The sequence below is a fragment of the Lithobates pipiens genome, unplaced genomic scaffold (assembly GCF_037356315.1).
Source record: "Lithobates pipiens isolate NorthernLeopardFrog02 unplaced genomic scaffold, aLitPip1_a1.2 Scaffold_8, whole genome shotgun sequence".
Classification (NCBI taxonomy): Eukaryota; Metazoa; Chordata; class Amphibia; order Anura; family Ranidae; genus Lithobates; species Lithobates pipiens.
The window spans coordinates 259,666,989-259,687,406 of NW_027507903.1; the positions used below are offsets into that span (position 1 = coordinate 259,666,989).

The 20,418-nt window shown below is 41.9% G+C and overlaps 1 protein-coding gene across 2 annotated transcripts in view; it reads left to right on the forward strand.

Moving 5' to 3' along the window:
• LOC143961848 (solute carrier family 23 member 2-like) overlaps positions 1-20,418 on the forward strand; it is a 282,179-nt gene that overhangs the window by 180,737 nt on the left and 81,024 nt on the right. The window contains exons 8-9 of one of the 2 annotated variants that reach the window (XM_077471182.1): positions 5,656-5,909; positions 9,517-9,681. In XM_077471182.1, coding sequence (XP_077327308.1) covers positions 5,656-5,909; positions 9,517-9,681 — 419 coding nt within the window. The remainder of the gene's footprint in view (positions 1-5,655; positions 5,910-9,516; positions 9,682-20,418) is intronic. The other variant, XM_077471183.1, reaches the window with a different exon arrangement.

The following is a 20,418-nucleotide window of genomic DNA, read 5'->3' on the forward strand; positions in this document are numbered from 1 at the left end:
CCTAGTGCACTTGTAGTGCCAAGTGTATTTTCATTAAATTCAATAAGGCCCATTGTCACTGGATACACAAAATCCCTTTTCCCAAACTGCTATTAAGCATTGAAAGAATACGCCACACATTCTTGATTATTCAAAATTTTAATTTGGCCACATTCACATGTGCCATTGAATATTTAGTGATGTAAATTTTTTTTTGGGTTTATTTAACTTTCTTTGCCAAACATTTTTTTGTTTCCTTTTTTTTTAAATTTTTAAAAACATTTTTTTTTTTTTTTTTGTGTTTTTTTTTTTCTATAAAAAATATGAAAAATGTATAACAACAATCAGCCACAATCATAAAAATTGGTGAAGTAACAATCTTTGAACTAAAACAAGGGAAATGAAGAACATGATCGATATTATGGAGAAACGGATTATATTCTCCCCAAAATATCGATCATGTTCTTCATTTCCAGCTGCATATTGTCAATCTGAGTCTTCATGAGATCCAGGCTAGTTCGCATGTCATCTAGTTCCCCATTCCAGCCCATTATCTGGCCAATCAGCCTTTGTGCGCTGTCACTGGAAAATGGGGCCCTTTCCACAAACAGAACATCACCTACAATAGATGGGAAACATTTGGTCAAAAATTATGCAGTCATACATGGATTTCAACAAGCTGGGGTGTCAGACACTCACCTGGTGGGGTGCCCATCTCCCCTACTTCCTCCACCTCTCCTTCCTCAACCTCTCCTTCCTCGACATCCTCGGGGGGGGCACTGGTGCTTGGAAATGTGTCGCTTTCCACAACCACAACATCACCTAAAATAGATGTAAAAACATGTGTTTGGAAATATGCAGGTATACATCGATTACCTGAAGCTGTGGTGTCAGACACTCACCTGGTGGGGTGCCCATCTCCTCTCCTTCTTCCACCTCTCCTTCCTCCACATGCACATCCACGGGGGGGATGGGGCTAACCTCACATTCCTGCTGGCAAGGGTGGCGGTCCCTGGGATCCTGCTTTGTGAGGCTTTTCTGCCCTATGAGAAATTAACAAACAAAAAGGTATACTTTAGCACACAGATATTTAAGGCCAGAACTAGGAAGATGAAACCTTGATTAGAAGTGTTGTACAATTGTCGGTTTATGAAGAGATGCAAAATGTGAAGACATGATAAATCAATTCACTTTGCCCAAAAATCTAATAATTTGCTTTTTGTGCCAAGGTTCACACATGCCCAACCCCCCCCCCCCCCCAAGTATACCAGGGAACCCCGTGTGGCGTGTGGTTTACCCTAATAAATGTTCTCTGGTGTCCCACACCTTTGCTCATGAGTGCAGATGTGTTTTTACCCAGCTGCCAAGTGTCCTCTCCTTCAATTACACTGAATGTTCTTTTCTAGTCATTGTATTTTGAAACACATCTAAACCACAATGTCCTAATCATTTGTTGTGTCCTAAAAATTACACAGCCAAAAAATGCTGTTCAAACCCTGTATCATAAACGAGGTTTGCCACGAACAATTTACGAGGGTTTGTTAAAACGATACGATTCTTTTACTGTATACAACATGAAAGCAGCAATTTTTTACATTGTACAAAGGTAAAGCATATGGATCTGTATGCAATAATCATAAAATAGGAACACACGACAAGTACTTACTTTTTTTCAGAACTTTCTTGATCCTTCTGTATTGATCCGGCTCCCTCAATTTCAGGTCGGACCACCGTTTCCTCAATTGGTCTTTTGACCGTCGTACCCCAAAACGATTATGCAGGGTCTTAACTACTTTGGCCATGATTCTGGCCTTGCGCAAGTTCGGATGGGTGTATGGTCCATACTTGCCATCATAATCCTTACTTCGCAAGATTGCCACCATCTCCACCATCTCTTGAAATGCCATATTTGAGGCCTTAAATCTCCTCTTTCCGGATCGGGACGTTTGTGGCTCCGGGGATTCGTGACTACTGGAGTCGTTAAGATCAAGCACCTGTTGTGTTTCCGCCATGTCTCTCCTACTGCGCACCGTAGAGAAAAGGGGGCGGGAAATATTCTTGTAAAAGAACGTCATGGGCGGGCAACGCAGGCGTAGTTCTACGCGTACGCACTGGATCTTACGCCAAAATCACACGTCGTACGTACGGTAAGTGCGCAGAAAGGGCGGGAAAACAAGAACTTGACTAAAAGAACGTCAGGGGCGGGCAACGCAGGCGTAGTTCTACGCGTACGCACTGGATCTTACGACAAAATCACACGTCGTACGTACGGTAAGTGCGCAGAAAGGGCGGGAAAACAAGAACTTGACTAAAAGAACGTCAGGGGCGGGCAACGCAGGCGTAGTTCTACGCGTACGCACTGGATCTTACGACAAAATCACACGTCGTACGTACGGTAAGTGCGCAGAAAGGGCGGGAAAACAAGAACTTGACTAAAAGAACGTCAGGGGCGGGCAACGCAGGCGTAGTTCTACGCGTACGCACTGGATCTTACGACAAAATCACACGTCGTACGTACGGTAAGTGCGCAGAAAGGGGCGGGAAAACATGAACTTGACTAAAAGAACATCAGGGGCGGGCAACGCAGGCGTAGTTCTACGTGTACGCACTGGATCTTACGACAAAATGCACATGTCGTACGTACGTTAAGTGCGCAGAAAGGGGCGGGAAAACATGAACTTGACTAAAAGAACGTCAGGGGCGGGCAACGCAGCCGTAGTTCTACGCGTACGCACTGTATATAACGACAAAAATCACATGTCGTATGTTCGTTTGCGAAAATAGGAACAGAAGTTGGGAGCAAGCAAAACGAAGGTAAGTTTAAACCATTTCCCCAAATAAGTGGCAGATCCTGGAGTCTATCTTGGGCTAAGATTAGGAGAGTCTGAGCTAACATTATGTTTTTTGGCTTGTGTATTGTCTTTCAGAAAAATGAATCAAAAATTCAGGGATCCGGAATTTTTAAGTCTGTTTATCGACAAATATAAGGAGATGTCAAATCTGTGGCATGCCAAGCACAAGGATTATTTTAATAAACCAGTAAGGAGGGCAACACTGGAGAGATTTTTGACATTTGTGCAGACTTGGATCCCAGAGGCAGACGTGGACTTTGTGGAGAAGAAAATTCAAATATTGCAAAACATGTACCGAAAGGAAAAGAGGAAAATCGAACAATCCAAAACATCAGGAGCAGCACCAGGTGATGTGTATGTACCCAGGCTGTGGTACTTTGAAAAGCTACGGTTCCTGGACGACCGGTGTAAACCCAGGGAGTCGCTTTCTACTCTTCCCTCCACCCTTCCCTCCACCCTTCCCTGCAGCATTCCCTCCACCTCAGCAGAGGCTGATGAGCCTTCCATCCTGGAAGAAGCGGATGCACCCAGCTGGAGCCAGGTATTTTTTGAGCAAAAATAGTGATATTCATAATATTAATGATGTTAACTAGATGTTATTCGAATTTGTACGCTATTATTGATGTTAAAAAATAGTTAAAATTTGGACATATCAATTTACAGTAGTGGCCACAAATGTTTGTCACCAGCAGAAACAAGAAATAGTGGTGTCATAATGATACTCTTTTATATGTATTAACAGAATTTTGAAGTCAGGAGCTGAAAAATGTTTAGGATTGATGAACAAAAAACTAAAACAATGTCCCTTTTTTATACACAGGAGGAGCTCAGCCAGGAGGAAGGTGGGGAAAGTGGCAGGCAGGAGGAGGCCGTGCCCTCTGTCAGCCAGGAGGTGGCCGGGCCTAGTAGAAGCATGACAACATCACAAGTGCCTCCCCTCCGTCTTCCATCAAAAAGGGCAAAAAAAAATACGCTAGCACAGGAGGAATACCTGCGCCTAATTAGAGAGGCTACTAATGTCTTAAACAGCCCCCCTGACGCAGAAGAGGCCTATGGCTGCTACATCGCCAGCCGTCTCCACCAATTAGAGATGGGCCAACGTCTCCACTGTGAAAGGCTCATTTTCTTGGCGTTACAGAAGGGGCTGAGTGGAGAATTATCGGCCAACAGCAATATTGTGGAGCAAGTTCCTCCTGTTCCTCCTCCTCCTCCTCCTCCTCCTGCCACGAGTACACCACCGGAGACACAGCCTCCCAGGAAGGCTACAGGGAAGTCTGCAGGGAAGGGTGCAGTGAAGGGTGGAGCGAAGAGAAGAAGGTGATGACCTGGCTTCACTCTGGTCCGACCAAAAAGACACAGCCTGTTGTACCACAGCCTGGGTACATATATACCATCTGATGCTGCTCTTGATGTCTGGGATTCTGGGACCATATTGGATTTCGTAATATTTGAATTTTCTTTTACACAGAGTTTCACGTTTGCCCTGGGGCCAAAACGCTACACAAATGTCACAATTTTCTCCAGTGTTGCCTTCATTTTTTTGTTTGTTGAACCAGAATAAATGGATATTTTTTTTTGAAAATATAATTGCCTATGTGTTTTTTGGTCAAATACCTTTCTATAAAAGACAATGTGAAATTAACAAGGGACACTAACCTCCTTGAGGTTATAAACAAAATAAAAATGTTATTGTGGTAACTTGTCACCAGAATAAAAATAAAAAGGTTATTGTGGTAATGAAAAAAAAATAAAAAAAAGTTTTTGGTGTTAACTTGACGGAACAATTAAATATGGAGATCACAATAAAACAAAAATGGTAAAGAATTCTACCAAAAATATGTTTGAAAAAAATTAGTCAACACCATTTTTTATTTATTTATTTATTTATTTTTTGGAGTAATTTTTTCATCAAGATTTTTTTGGGAATTCTTGAACATTTTTTTTCTTGTGATCTCCATATTTAATTATTCGGTCAAGTTACCAATTTTTTTTTTTTTTTTTTACTTGACAGAATAATTAAATATGGAGATCACAATAAAAAAAATGGTAAAGAATTCTACCAAAAATATGGAGGAAAAAAAGTAATCAAAAAAAAAAACAAAAAAAAAAATATATTGAGATGGGGCTTTAAAATAAAAACAAGATCATCCATGAGATGAGGAGAAATAAAACAGAAATGTGTTTGGTGAGAACTCTGTGAGTGAATATGAGCAGCAAAGCAACTTCGTTCTTCTAGCATTATAAATAAAGACTTCGTTCTTCTAGCATTATAAAGAAGATGCGCTATACATTTAAACGAGCACAGAATTTGCAGCATGACGAATGTGCTACTTCCAATAGGAACTGGAGTTTTACAAGACCGAGCACTTCCGTCTCGTACTTGCTTCAGAGCATGCGTCGTTTTAGGACTGTCGGAACAGCATACAGACGAGCGGACTTCTACATCAGAACTGGGTCCGGCGGAGTTCCGTCGGGAAAATTTGAAGCATGCTTCATTTCTAAAGTCCGTCAGACTTTGGCGAATCAAAAGTCCGTTGCAGCCCACACACGATCGGATAGTCTGACGGACTCGGTCCGTCGGAGTTTGGATGTCGAAAAGTCCGCTGGTGTGTACGGGGCATAACTGTTCCTGAACAAAATGTGATGGTTATAAAATTGTAGTTTATTTCCTTTGGGATACAAATAGTATTGCATGAACCCTTCACTAACATGGGTCAATAAATTCAGAATGCCAGTAGATAAATTCTTACAAATGTTCTAAATTTTTCGTTTTATAAATTGTTTCCTAATGTTAATGATTTATTCTCCTTTATTTACTTTGTAGGTCAATGGGGATGTCCAACAATCAGCCTTTCCTCTGTGCTAGGAATGATATCAGGAGTTCTGTCCTCCACGGTTGAGTCAGTTGGTGATTATTACACGTGTTCAAAATTATCAGGAGCTCCAATCCCACCAATACATGCTTTAAATCGGGGAATAGGAATGGAAGGGATTGGATGCATTTTGGCCGGCATTTGGGGAACAGGAAATGGAACTACCTCATACAGCCAGAATATTGCAGCTTTGGGGATAACAAAGGTGAATTAACATTTCTGAAAGTATTTACACTATTTATATTGTAAAAGATACTTCAGCTCAGAGTTTTGAATTGGCTGTTTTGGCTATGTTCAAATCTACAGCTTTTTATGTTTTAGATGTTTCAAACGAAAAAAGAAACACGCCCTTGTCCTAAATACCAGCATTAAAGAAAAACTGTGTTTTAATGCTTTTCTTCCTAGTAGCACTTTTTTTTTGCTCCCCACCACACAATTCAACCCACAGAAGCAAATTAAATACCCATACTTCCAGGTATGGAGGAGCCATGTGACTCCTCCATCTCATGTGACAGGGATGGTGTTTGTGAATTGCTCTTGTTCTGTCACATGGAGATGAAAGAATCCTTAGCCTTTGATTGAGCTTTGATTAATGACTCTCTAATGACTTTCTTCACTCTTTTGCTACCAGGGCTTTGAAGGAAAGGTGGGAATATGCTGCTGAGGAGGTTGGCTTATAATATAACCTGTAAGGCTAGCTTGCCCATCCATGCAATAACATCCGTGCTACTTAACTGAAGTTGACACATCCTAAGCACTGGAAACTGTCAGCTTCCCACACTCCAAATGGACTATATTATGACAAAACCTCATATTGCAAGTCCCTAATTAGCTCTAAATTTTACAACGTGTGCAGATGTAGTGACTTTTTACATGGATTTTAATCCTTAAAGTATAATTTAGGGCATTTTATTTTTTTTTAAGTTTTGGATCGAGGTGAGATTTAGAACACCTGTTTGTTTTTATTGCTATCTGTGCCTCTGTTAGGGAGATTTGCCATCTTTATTTGTCCTGTTTACCATTATCATTGAAAGTAAAAGTAAAAGAAAATCCCAAATTTTGGGTTGTCCTCAGAAAAGTAATAGAGGGAAAATAAAGGGAAATCTTCCAATGGGGACACTAGTTCTGGTGACCTGGGGGTCCCCAAGGAATTTCCTTCATTTGCAGGTATTTCCTCTCACTTCTTGTTTGGCTATAAGACAGTAAGTGAAGGAAAATCTCTGCAATGGGACACAGATGGCGGAAATAAATCTGACTTTAACCCCCCTAGCGGTAATCCCGAGTCTGGCTCGGGGTAGGAATATACTGACAGGAGCGGTAATCCCGAGCCAGACTCGGGATGGCTTCGCTCGATGCAGGGGAGGACACAGGGAGCATTACTCACCTTGTCCCCTGGATCCAGCGATGTCCGCCGCGCTGTGTGATCGAGCTGTCCTCCGCTCGATTCACAGTGCCGGATGCTGCCGAGCTCCGTTCCCTGCGACATTACGGCGCACGGGAGCGGAGAACGGCGGCAAATTCAAAAAAGTAAAAACACACTAAACACACACAGCACTGTAATCTTACAGATTACAGTGCAGTATTAAAAAATACACATCCCCTTTGTCCATAGTGGTCTGTGCAGTGCCCTGCATGCACTTTTATATTATAAATACTGTTTTTTACTGCCTGGAATTTGGAGATTGTCCATAGCAACCAAAAAGTGTAAATTTTTCAGTGTTTTAGGATTTTATTACATTATTGAATAATTTTTATTATTCTTTATTATATTATAAACTTTATCATACCCGGGATGTCTGCTAGACTCTGGTTTGAACAGATTTAAGAGCGTTATTCCTAAGAATTACAGGACTACAAAATAAAAGCCAGATTTCCGTGCAAAATAATTGTACCACTTTCAGCACCTAATTCCAGACTGAATCATACCGCCAGGGAGGTTAATGCCCCTAACGCACGGTCGTAAAAGTCAGATCAGATTATGTTGTCTGAAAATCCAATCATGTGTGGACTTTTTCTGTCGGAATTTCCGGCGGAAAAAGGTGGAGAGCTGGATCTAAAATTTTCCGACAACAAAATCTGATTAGACTTTTTCAAATAGTTTGTAGAGATGCTCAGAAATAAATTTGGAGACGAAAGCTATTGGCTACTGGCCTCTACGTAGTCCCATCGTACGTTTTGTACGTGATCTCGTTCTGAACGATTGACTTTTCCGACAACTTTGTGCGATCGTGTGTATGCAAGACAAGTTTCGGCCAAAATCCGTCAGAAAAAATCCGACAGGTTTTGTGGTCGGAATGTCCGACCGTGTGTATGCAAAATAAAAAAAAAAACAAAAAAAACATTTTGCCCATAGTTCTACTTTAATAATTTATTTTTTATTTTTATTTAGATGACATGAACAGCATATTGGGCCTCTCCATTCTGTGCATTCCTTTTTTTGCCTAGTGTTCCATTTCATTTAATATTTTTTTAATTTATATCTTAGGTGAGAATGCATTTAACAATGTCAGGGGCTGCAAAATGTGGTAGAAGAAAGAATTGAAAGTGACAATATACAGTTCTTTAAAAAAAAATGGGCCAGTTTACACCACATGCAGTCCAGTGCGTTTTTTTTTTCTGTATCAAAAACGCATAGAAAGTAGGTTATGTGGTTTTCAGTGGCATAGTTCACAGCAGTGCTTGCAGTTCCAGTGCGTTCCAGTTCCAGAAAAAAAACATGCTGCATTTTTCCTGCACTGGACTGTACTGGAACGCTGTAAAAACCATCAAAAACTCACAGGAACACACTGAAATGCACCGAAGCTCACCAAAAACGCACTGGAACATCCATGTTCTTATTTAAGGTTCAGGAAAAAAGGAAAACTGGTAACAGGGCCTAGAAAGGAGTCACCGTGAGTACCAGGATGGACAGTGGCTAGTTAATAATTGATAGGTGGAGATGGAAAGAGTAGAGGCTTTAACTAACAGGTTTTAATGGATATTTTCAATCAAGTAGAAGATACAGAATCAATTGAAGGGTTATTAATTAGCAATTTAGTGATACCACTGCACTGGGCTCAGTTCACTAACATCAGATTTTTACTACAGGATCCTATCTAAAGGGCTTACGTTTTTTTTCATTTAGCCTGCTGGGTAAACAAAAACAAAACTAAAAAGTGTGTACCAGGATTTAGGCCCAAACATAGGACCAGAGATAAGGTAGTCTATGCATAGTTATAGTCTGAAAACTGGCCATTTTTTTTGGAAGCATGTGCAAACAATTCAAGACTCCCATAATCCCCAGTTTTTTATAACTTGTAACCAGTGTGCTTTAAAGCAGGGGTCTTCAAACTGTGGCCCGGGGGCCAGATGTGGCCCTTTGCTTGCTTCTATCCGGCCCTCAGGACACTATTCCTCCAACTGATAATAATGATGAGGCACCATTTCTCCCGCTGACACCATTGATGGGGCTCAATTCCTCCTACTAAGACCAATGATGGGGCACTATTCCTCCCAATGACACCATCTATGGGGCACTGTTCCTCCTATGAAGACCAATGATGGGGCACTATTCCTCCCACTGACACCATCTATGGAGCACCGTTTCTCCTACAAGACCATTTATGGGGCATCATTCCTCCCACTGACATCATTAATAGGGCACTGTTTCTCCTACGAAGACCAATATTGGGGCATCATTCCTCCCACTGACACCATTGATGGAGCGCTATTCCACCTGTTAAAACCAATAACGGAACAGTTTTCCTACTGATGCCGGGACTATTTCACATAATACAATATATTCTTATACTATTCTTGTTAATGTTTTCTAGGTTGGAAGCCGTTTAGTAATGCAGACAGCAGGAATCCTTTTAATTATTCTTGGATTGTTTGGTAAATTTGGTGCTATTTTTATTACAATTCCAGAACCAGTAATTGGAGGAATGTTTATGGTGATGTTTGGAATGATTGCTGCAGTGGGTATTTCAAATCTCCAGGTAAAATTATGTATACAATACTCAGCCATAATAATCTTTTAATTAACCACTTTATGGGCATTATGGGTTTTTTATTTTTTTATTATATAAAAGAAAAAAGACTGAGCATTTTGAAAAAAAAAATTATGTTCTGCTATAAAACATATTCCATAAAGAAAAACAAATCTAATCTTAATACATTTTGGACAACATGTATTCTGCTATATGTCTTTGGTAAAAAAAAAAAATCCAGATAAGTATATATTGATTGGTTTGTTTAAAAGTTATAGTGTCTACAAACTATGGGATATACAGTATCTCACAAAAGTGAATACACGCCTCTCATTTTTTTAAATATTTTATTATATCTTTTCATGTGACAACACTGAAGAAATTACACTTTGCTACAATGTAAAGTAACGAGTGTACAGCTTGTATAACAGTGTAAATTTGCTGTCCCCTCAAAATAACTCAACACAGCCATTAACCACTTGACCACTGGGCACTTAAACACCCTTAATAACGAGACCAAATTTCAGCTTTCGGTGCTCTCACATTTTGAATGACAATTACTCAGTCATGCAACACTGGGCCTATATGAAATTTTTGTCCTTTTTTACACAAATGGAGCTTTCTTTTGGTGGTATTTAATCACCGCTCGGTTTTTTATTTTTTGTGCTATAAAAGAAAAAATACAGAAAATTCTGTAAAAAAACGAATTTTTCTTTGTTTCTGTTATAAAATTTAGCAGATTAGTAATTTTTTCTTCATAAATTTTGGCCAAAATTTATACTACTACATATCTTTGGTAAAAAGAAGTACAAATTGGTGGATATTATTTGGTCTTTGTGAAAGTTATAGAGTCCACAAGCTATGGTGCCAATATCTGAAAATTGATCACACCTGAAGTACTGATGGCCTATTTCAATTCTTGAGACCCTAACATGCCAGAAAAGTACAAATACCCCCCAAATGACCCATTTTTAGAAAGAAGACATTCCAAGGTATTTAGTAAGAGGCATGATGAGTTTTTTGAAGTTGTCATTTTTTCCCACAATTCTTTGCAAAATCAAGATATTTTTTTTACTTTACTTTTTTTTTTCACAAAATTGTCATATTATCAATTTATTTCTCACACACAGCATATGCATACCACAAATTACACCCCAAAACACATTCTGCTATTACTCCCGAGTACGGCGATACCACATGTGTGAGACTTTTACACAGTGTGGCCACATACAGAGGCCCAACATGCAGGGAGCGCCATCAAACGTTCTGGAGTACCCAGGCCAATTCTGACATTTCTCTCCTACATGTAAAAATAATCATTTATTTGCTAGAAAATTACATAGAATCCCAAAACATTATATATGTTTTTTTAGCAAACACCCTGGAGAATACAATGGTGGTCATTGCAACTTTTTATCTCACACGGTATTTGCGCAGCAATTTTTCGAATGCTTTTTTTTTTTTTTAAAACAGTTTTGTGCTTTAAAAAAAAAAATACAGTAAAGTTAGCCCAATTTTTGCATAATGTGAAAGATGAACTTACACTGAGTAAACAAATACCTAACATGTCACTCTTCAAAATTGCACACGCTCGTGGAATGGCGCCAAACGTCGCTACTTAAAAATCCCCATAGGCGACGATTTCATTTTTTTTACTGGTTAAATGTTTTGAGTTACAGAGGCGGTCTAGGGCTAGAATTATTGCTCTCGCTCTAATGTTCGCAGCGATACCTCACATGTGTGGTTTAAACACCGTTTTCATATGTGGGCGGGACTTATGTATGCGTTCGCTTTTGCATGCGAGCACATGGGGACAGGGGCGCTTTAAAAAAAAAAAAAATGTATTGTTCATTTTACTTTATTTATTTTAGTTTGACATTTTTTTCCCCAAAAATACATTTTTTTATCACTTTTATTCCTATTACAAGGAATGTAAACATCCCTTGTAATAGGAATATGGCATGACAGGTCCTCTTTACAGTGAGATATGGGGTCAATAAGATCCCACATCTCACCTCTAGGCTGGGAAGCCTGAAAAAGAAAAAAAAAGATTCTGGCTTTGATCATATTAGCGAGACGGTAGAAGCACCGGAGGGTGGCGGGAGGGGGGTGGATGTCTATGGCTGAGTATTGCAGGGTATCACCGACTATGGCTGGGTATGGCTGGGTATCTCCGAGTATGGCTGGGTATCTCCGAGTATGGCGTTGCAGAGTATTACGTTGCAGAGTATTGCGTTGCAGAGCATTGCAGGGTATTGGCGGGTGTTGCAGAGCATTGCAAGGTATTGGCGGGTGTTGCAGAGCATTGCAGAGTGTTGCAGGGTATTGCAGATTGTTGCAGGGTATTGCAGGGTATTGCAGAGTAATGGCAGGGAATTGAGGGGTTAATTTTCGGTGAGCAGCGATGTGGGCACTGCAGATGCATCCCACAGCGCTGCTGACACCGATCTCTTCCCCCTCCGCTGTACCGATCGGTACAGAGAGGGGGAGGGAGGAACCGGCGTCATAACATGATGCCGGTTTGTTTACAAGTGGTCACTCTGTGATTTGACGGAGCGATCACGTAGTAAACGGCCGCGATGAGCGGGCGTTTACCGTGATCCGTGATGCACTGGGTCCTGTGGACCCGGCGGTCACGGATGCTCTCGAGTGCACGGGTATTGGCGGGTGTTGCAGGGTATTGGCGGGTGTTGCAGAGTATTGGCGGGTGTTGAAGAGCATTGCAGAGTGTTGCAGGGTATTGGCAGGTGTTGCAGAGCACTGCAGAGTGTTGCAGGGTATTGCAGACTGTTGCAGGTATTGGCGGGTGTTGCAGAGCATTGCAGAGTGTTGCAGGGTATTGGTGGGTGTTGCAGAGCATTGCAGTGTTGCAGGGTATTGGTGGGTGTTGCAGAGCATTGCAGAGTGTTGCAGGGTATTGGCGGGTGTTGCAGGGTATTGCCGGGTGTTGCAGAGCATTGCAGAGTGTTGCAGGGTATTGCAGAGTGTTGCAGGGTATTGGTGGGTGTTGCAGAGCATTGCAGAGTGTTGCAGGGTATTGCAGAGTGTTGCAGGGTATTGGCGGGTGTTGCAGAGCATTGCAGAGTGTTGCAGGGTATTGGCGGGTGTTGCAGAGCATTGCTGTCTCCAGTCCAAACTAAGGAGAGCTTATGCAGCCTGACCTGATGCCTCTACCTGTATGCAAGACCCGTGCATACCTTTGACCTGACCAGCCTGACTGTGTGGTAAAAATTGATGTTAAGTCAATCCTGGCGCTAATGGACTCCAGCATTGTAATCACCTTTAAACGGGAAATTATGGGATATCGCAATAGCACTTCATGGTAAAAATGGATATCCCAATGTAATTACTTAAAAAAGGGGGGGGTGCCATCGTCCATAATGGATACAAAGAATGAAGACTAAAGGGACTTATGGACTTTATAGGCACCGGTATCAACCACGTTAAATAATTTTTATTATTTTATTCAAAAGATATACAAAAAACAATTAAAAACCAAAAATAGAGGGTACATTCATTCGCCAAGACCTTAATCAGCAAGTAACATCATATTGCAACACATGTGATACTTGAATATAAGATAGCTAACAATAAGCCATTGAGAATAAATATTTAAATATATATTCACTAAAATGATGTGCTGATATAGGGTCCCATGCTTATGCCCGACATGTTTCGCGTCCCAAAGACGCTTCTGCTGGGGCGCAGTAAAGCTCTTAAAGGCAAAGAAAGACATATACATCACAAATAAAATACAAAGCTATATTTTGTTAACAAATAACAAAAAATAAATAAATTAATTAATTAACCACTTGCCGACCGCCGCACGATGATATACGTTGACAGAATTGCACGGGCAGGCATATGGGCGTATATATATGTCCCTGCCTTCCCGCGGGTGGGGGGCCCGATCGGGCCCCCCCGGTGCCTGCGGCGGTCGGTATTCGTTCGGGAGCGATCCGGGATGAGGGGGCGGCCATTCATTCATGGCCACCCCCTCGCGATAGCTCCCGACGAATGGAAATGCTCCGTGACATCACTTCCTCTCCTGTAATGTAAACACAGGCAGAGGAAGTGATGTAATCTCTCCTCCGTGTCGGTATTTTTCATTCCGGCACCGAGGAGAGAGGATCAGTGAGTTGCACCAACACGACACTACACAGTAGAACATGCCAGGCACACTCACACCCCCCCTTCACCCCCCGATCACCCCCCCAATTACCCCTGCCCCCCCAGTCACAGTGACACCAATTGCATTTTTTTTTTTTTTTTTGCATTGGTGTCATTTGTGACTGTAATAACTGTTAGGGCAGTTAGGGTTAGCCCCCTTTAGTTCTAATGTACCCCCCTAACCCCCCCAATAAAGGTTTAACCCCGTGATCACCCCCCGTCGCCAGTGTCACTAAGGCTGGGTTCACATTGCAGCGGTTTATGAGAACGGATGTGATTCGCACCGCACTGCAGTGCAAATCACATCCGATCTCTGTGCGATTCGAGTTCAGCCATACAGATAGTATGGCTGAATTCGCGCCGTACCCGCCGCACCCGCCGCAAATTCGCACGGGACCCTTTTTTTGGTCCGCAGCAGAATCGGATCGCATGGGTGTTCACACCATGCGATCCGAGTTTGCAGATCGCACTGCGATATGCGAACTGATCTGGGGGTGTCATTAACATTTCACTGACACTCCCAGCAGTTCGCATAGGGCAGTGTGAACTGCCGCCGGGTGGCATGCGATGCGGGAACCCGCCGCGGATTCGTGGCGTTCCCGCATCGCTCCAGTGTGAACCCAGCCTAATAAGCGATCGTTTTTCTGATCGCTGTATTAGTGTCACAGGTGACGCTAGTTAGGCAGGTAGGTATTTAGGTTCGCCGCAGCTTTTTATAGCGCCAGGGACCCCCATATACTACTGCATAAAGCCCCCTGATTGCCCCCTAGTTAAACCTTTCACCAGTGATCACCATATAACTGTTACAGGTGACGCTGGTTGGTTAGTTATTTTTTTATAGTTTCAGGGCACCCGCCATTTATTACCTAATAAAGGTTTAACCCCCTGATCACCTGGCGGGTGTCATTTGTGACTGTAATAACTGTTAGGGCAGTTAGGGTTAGCCCCCTTTAGTTCTAAGGTACCCCCCTAACCCCCCCAATAAAGGTTTAACCCCGTGATCACCCCCCGTCGCCAGTGTCACTAAGGCTGGGTTCACATTGCAGCGGTTTATGAGAACGGATGTAATTCGCACCGCACTGCAGTGCAAATCACATCCGATCTCTGTGCGATTCGAATTCAGCCATACAGATAGTATGGCTGAATTTGTGTCGCACCCGCCGTACCCGCCGCAAACTCGCACGGGACCCTTTTTTTGGTCCGCAGCAGAATCGGATCGCATGGGTGTTCACACCATGCGATCCGAGTTTGCAGATCGCACTGCGATATGCGAACTGATCTGGGGGTGTCATTAACATTTCACTGACACTCCCAGCAGTTCGCATAGGACAGTGTGAACTGCCGCCGGGAGGCATGCGATGCGGGAACCCGCCGCGGATTCGTGGCGTTCCCGCATCGCTCCAGTGTGAACCCAGCCTAATAAGCGATCGTTTTTCTGATCGCTGTATTAGTGTCACAGGTGACGCTAGTTAGGCAGGTAGGTATTTAGGTTCGCCGCAGCTTTTTATAGCGCCAGGGACCCCCATATACTACCGCATAAAGCCCCCTGATTGCCCCCTAGTTAACCCTTTCACCAGTGATCACCATGTAACTGTTACAGGTGACGCTGGTTGGTTAGTTATTTTTTTATAGTTTCAGGGCACCCGCCATTTATTACCTAGTCTCACTAGTGTACCCCTAAATTTAGGGGTGTCTACTTTCCAAAATGGGGTCATTTGGGGGGGGTTTGTGCCATCTTGGCATTTTATGGCCTTCAAAACTGTAACGCCCTTAGAAAGCCTGAAGGCGGTGCTTGGTTTTCGGGGCCCCGTACGCAGCTAGGCTCCCAAAAAGTCCCACATATGTGGTATCCCCGTACTCAGGAGAAGCAGCAGAATTTATTTTGGGGTGTCATTTCACATATGCCCATGGAATGCGTGAGCAATATATCATTTAGTGACAACTTTGTGAAAAAAATAAAAAAAGTTTGTCATTTTCCCGCAACTTGTGGCAAAATATAAAATATTCCATGGACTCAACATGCCTCTCAGCAAATAGCTTGGGGTGTCTACTTTCTAAAATGGGGTCATTTGTGGGGGTTTTGTGCCATCTTGGCATTTTATGGCCTTCAAAACTGTAATAGGTAGTGAGAAGTGAAATCAAAAATTTACGCCCTTAGAAAGCCTGAAGGCGGTGCTTGGTTTTCGGGGCCCCGTACGCGGCTAGGCTCACAAAAAGTCCCACATATGTGGTATCCCCGTACTCAGGAGAAGCAGCAGAATTTATTTTGGGGTGTCATTTCACATATGCCCATAGCATGTGTGAGCAATATATCATTTAGTGACAACTTTGTGAAAAATAAATAAATAAAATAAAAGTTTGTAATTTTCCCGCAACTTCTGGCAAAATATAAAATATTCCATGGACTCAACATGCCTCTCAGCAAATAGCTTGGGGTGTCTACTTTCTAAAATGGGGTCATTTGTGGGGGTTTTGTGCCATCTTGGCATTTTATGGCCTTCAAAACTGTAATAGGTAGTGAGAAGTGAAATCAAAAATTTACGCCCTTAGAAAGCCTGAAGGCGGTGCTTGGTTTTCGGGGCCCCGTACGCGGCTAGGCTCACAAAAAGTCCCACATATGTGGTATCCCCGTACTCAGGAGAAGCAGCAGAATTTATTTTGGGGTGTCATTTCACATATGCCCATAGCATGTGTGAGCAATATATCATTTAGTGACAACTTTGTGAAAAATAAATAAATAAAATAAAAGTTTGTAATTTTCCCGCAACTTCTGGCAAAATATAAAATATTCCATGGACTCAACATGCCTCTCAGCAAATAGCTTGGGGTGTCTACTTTCTAAAATGGGGTCATTTGTGGGGGTTTTGTGCCATCTTGGCATTTTATGGCCTTCAAAACTGTAATAGGTAGTGAGAAGTGAAATCAAAAATTTACGCCCTTAGAAAGCCTGAAGGCGGTGCTTGGTTTTCGGGGCCCCGTACGCGGCTAGGCTCACAAAAAGTCCCACATATGTGGTATCCCCGTACTCAGGAGAAGCAGCAGAATTTATTTTGGGGTGTCATTTCACATATGCCCATAGCATGTGTGAGCAATATATCATTTAGTGACAACTTTGTGTAAAAAAATAAAAAATAAAAAATTTTTTGTCATTATTCAATCGCTTGAGGCAAAAAAATAAAATATTTAATGGGCTCAACATGCCTCTTATCAATTTCCTTAGGGGGTCTACTTTCCAAAATGGGGTCATTTGGGGGGGGTTTGTACTGCCCTGCCATTTTAGCACCTCAAGAAATGAGATAGGCAGTCATAAACTAAAAGCTGCGTAAATTCCAGAAAACGTACCTTAGTTTGTAGATGTGACAACTTTTGCGCAAACCAATAAATATACAGTTATTGTTTTTTTTTTTTTACCAAAGACATGTGGCTGAATACATTTTGGCCTAAATGTATGACTAAAATTGAGTTTATTGGATTTTTCTAATAACAAAAAGTAGAAAATATCATTCTTTTTCAAAATTTGCGGTCTTTTTACGTTTATATCGCAAAAAATTTAAATCGCAGAGTCAGTCAAATACCTTTAAAAGAAAGCTCTATTTGTGGGAAAAAAAGGACGCAAATTTTATTTGGGTACAATATTGCATGACCGCGCAATTACCAGTTAAAGCAGCGCAGTGCCAAATTGTAAAAAGACCTCTGGTCATTGACCAGCAAAATGGTCCGGTCTGAAAGTGGTTAAAATATACACCATGGTGCTTGTCAAAAGGCGACATGGGCGTGAAGCACAAGCACAGTCATATTAAGGCACTGTGGGGGCATACACAATATCGTATAGAAATAAATAAGGTGGAATTAATAGGTTAAAATAGACTACACAGTTACCCTCTGGAAATGGCGCTAGTAGGCAGGTAGGCATATAAATACAAAGGAGTGCAGAGTATATGAGTCAGAAACTAGAATAGAATACAAAAAATAAGAAAAAGGGGATTTATGTAAAGATATTGGATACCAGTGTGTTATAATATATATATATATATATATATATATATATATACAGTGGTGTGAAAAAGTGTTTGCCCCCTTCCTCATTTCCTGTTCCTTTGCATGTTTGTCACACTTAAGTGTTTCGGAACATCAAACCAATTTAAACAATAGTCAAGGACAACACAAGTAAACACAAAATGCAATTTGTAAATGAAGGTGTTTATTATTAAAGGTGAAAAAAAAATCCAAACCATCATGGCCCTGTGTGAAAAAGTGATTGCCCCCTAAACCTAATAACTGGTTGGGCCACCCTTAGCAGTAGCAACTGCAACCAAGCGTTTGCGATAACGTGCAATGAGGCTTTTACAGCGTCCTGGAGGAATTTTGGCCCACTCATCTTTGCAGAATTGTCCTAATTCAGTTACATTAGAGGGTTTTCGAGCATGAACGGCCTTTTTAAGGTCATACCACAACATCTCAATAGGATTCAGGTCAGGACTTTGGCTAGGCCACTCCAAAGTCTTCATTTTGTTTTTCTTCAGCCATTCGGTGGTGGACTTGCTGGTGTGTTTAGGATCATTGTCCTGCTGCAGAACCCAAGTTCGTTTCAGCTTGAGTACACGAACAGATGGTCGGACATTCTCCTTCAGGATCTCTTGGTAGACAGCAGAATTCATAGTTCCTTTTATCACGGCAAGTCTTCCAGGTCCTGAAGCAGCAAAACAGCCCCAGACCATCACACTACCACCACCATATTTTACTGTTGGTATAATGTTCTTTTTATGATATGCAGTGTTCCTTCTACGCCAGATATACTTGGACACACACCTTCCAAAGAGTTCCACTTTTGTCTCATCGGTCCACAGAATGTTGTCCCAAAAGTCTTGGGGATCATCAAGATGTGTTGTGGAGAAATTGAGACGAGCTTTGATGTTCTTTTTGCTCAGCAGTGGTTTTCTCCTTGGAACTCTGCCATGCAGGCCATTTTTGCCCAGTCTTTTCCTGATGGTGGAGGCATGAACGCTGACCTTAACTGAGGCAAGTGAGGCCTGCAGTTCCTTGGACGTTGTTGTGGGGTCTTGGATGAGTCGTCGCTGCGCTCTTGGGGTAATTTTGGGCGGCCGGCCACTCCTGGGAAGGTTCACCACTGTTCCATGTCTTCGCCATTTGTGGATAATGGCTCTCACTGTGGTTCGCTGGATTCCCAAAGCTTTGGAAATGGCTTTATAACCCTTTCCAGACTGATAGATCTCAATTACTTTCTTTCTCAATTGTTCCTGAATTTCTTTGGGTCTCGGCATGATGTGTAGCTTTTAAGGATCTTCTGGTGGACCTTACTGTGTCAAGCAGCTCCTATTTAAGTGATGCCTTGATTGTGAACAGGTGTGGCAATAATCAGGCCTGGGTGTGGCTAGAGAAATTGAACTCAGGTGTGGACAACCACAGTTATAATATGTTTTAACAAGGGGGGCAATCACTTTTTCACACAGGGCCATGATGGTTTGGATTTTTTTTCACCTTTAATAATAAACACCTTCATTTACAAATTGCATTTTGTGTTTACTTGTGTTGTCCTTGACTATTGTTTAAATTGGTTTGATGTTCCGAAACACTTAAGTGTGACAAACATGCAAAGGAACAGGAAATGAGGAAGGGGGCAAACACTTTTTCACACCACTGTATATATATATATATATATATATATATATATATATATATATATATATATATATATATATATATATATATATATATGGGTATATATAGTAGCATAGTAGTGGTATTAGGGAAAGCTCACCAGTATCTAGTAATCACTGCATTGATTTCAAAGTAATTCAATGTGGATAGTAATGCTAATACATCTCTAGTCATCAAATGTAAACAGCCAGCCCGCAGGTACATCCAATAAAGCAGACCCAAAAGGGCTAATGTCTGAAAGGTATAAATTAAAATATAGTTGTATCAATAGGGAAGGAAGGATAATGGTAGTGAACTTAAGGAAATCAACGTATATACTCTGCGAAGATGGGTTACCTATTCAAACGAGGTACAAAACGCTGGTGTCAAACGGACCAGAAGGAGGATGTAAATGAATTACAATCTTGAGGAGACGCTCGTACGGCGTCTCCCTAAATGTGAATGCCCCACCCCCCGTCGTCCAATAGGCGAAGAGCCAATGATGACGTTGGGTGGGCCGGCCATGAACTCCGTCGTGTATCACATCCGCACCGCCCATCTCCCAACGCGCCTGCGCAAGACAGAGCCAGACGCAGGGGATGAGGGGGAACGAAGGACACTGTCAGAGTAGGATCTCCTGAGCCTGTACGACAGACAAACCATCGACCAGCAGAGGAGGTCCAAACGCATCACCAGGAGGAATCCTGTGATGCTTACCGACCACACAGTGCCCAAAGACCGGCATAGCGCGGCCACCCATGTCGACTCCTGGGGACAAGCAACATGAATGAAAAATATCATGAAATTACAGATAATATAGTAGCAATAAGTATATTGTGCAAGGTAATAATGTATAACAGAGAATACAATCGAGTGGACAGAAAGAAAAATCAAAAGGCAAATCACAAAATACGAAAC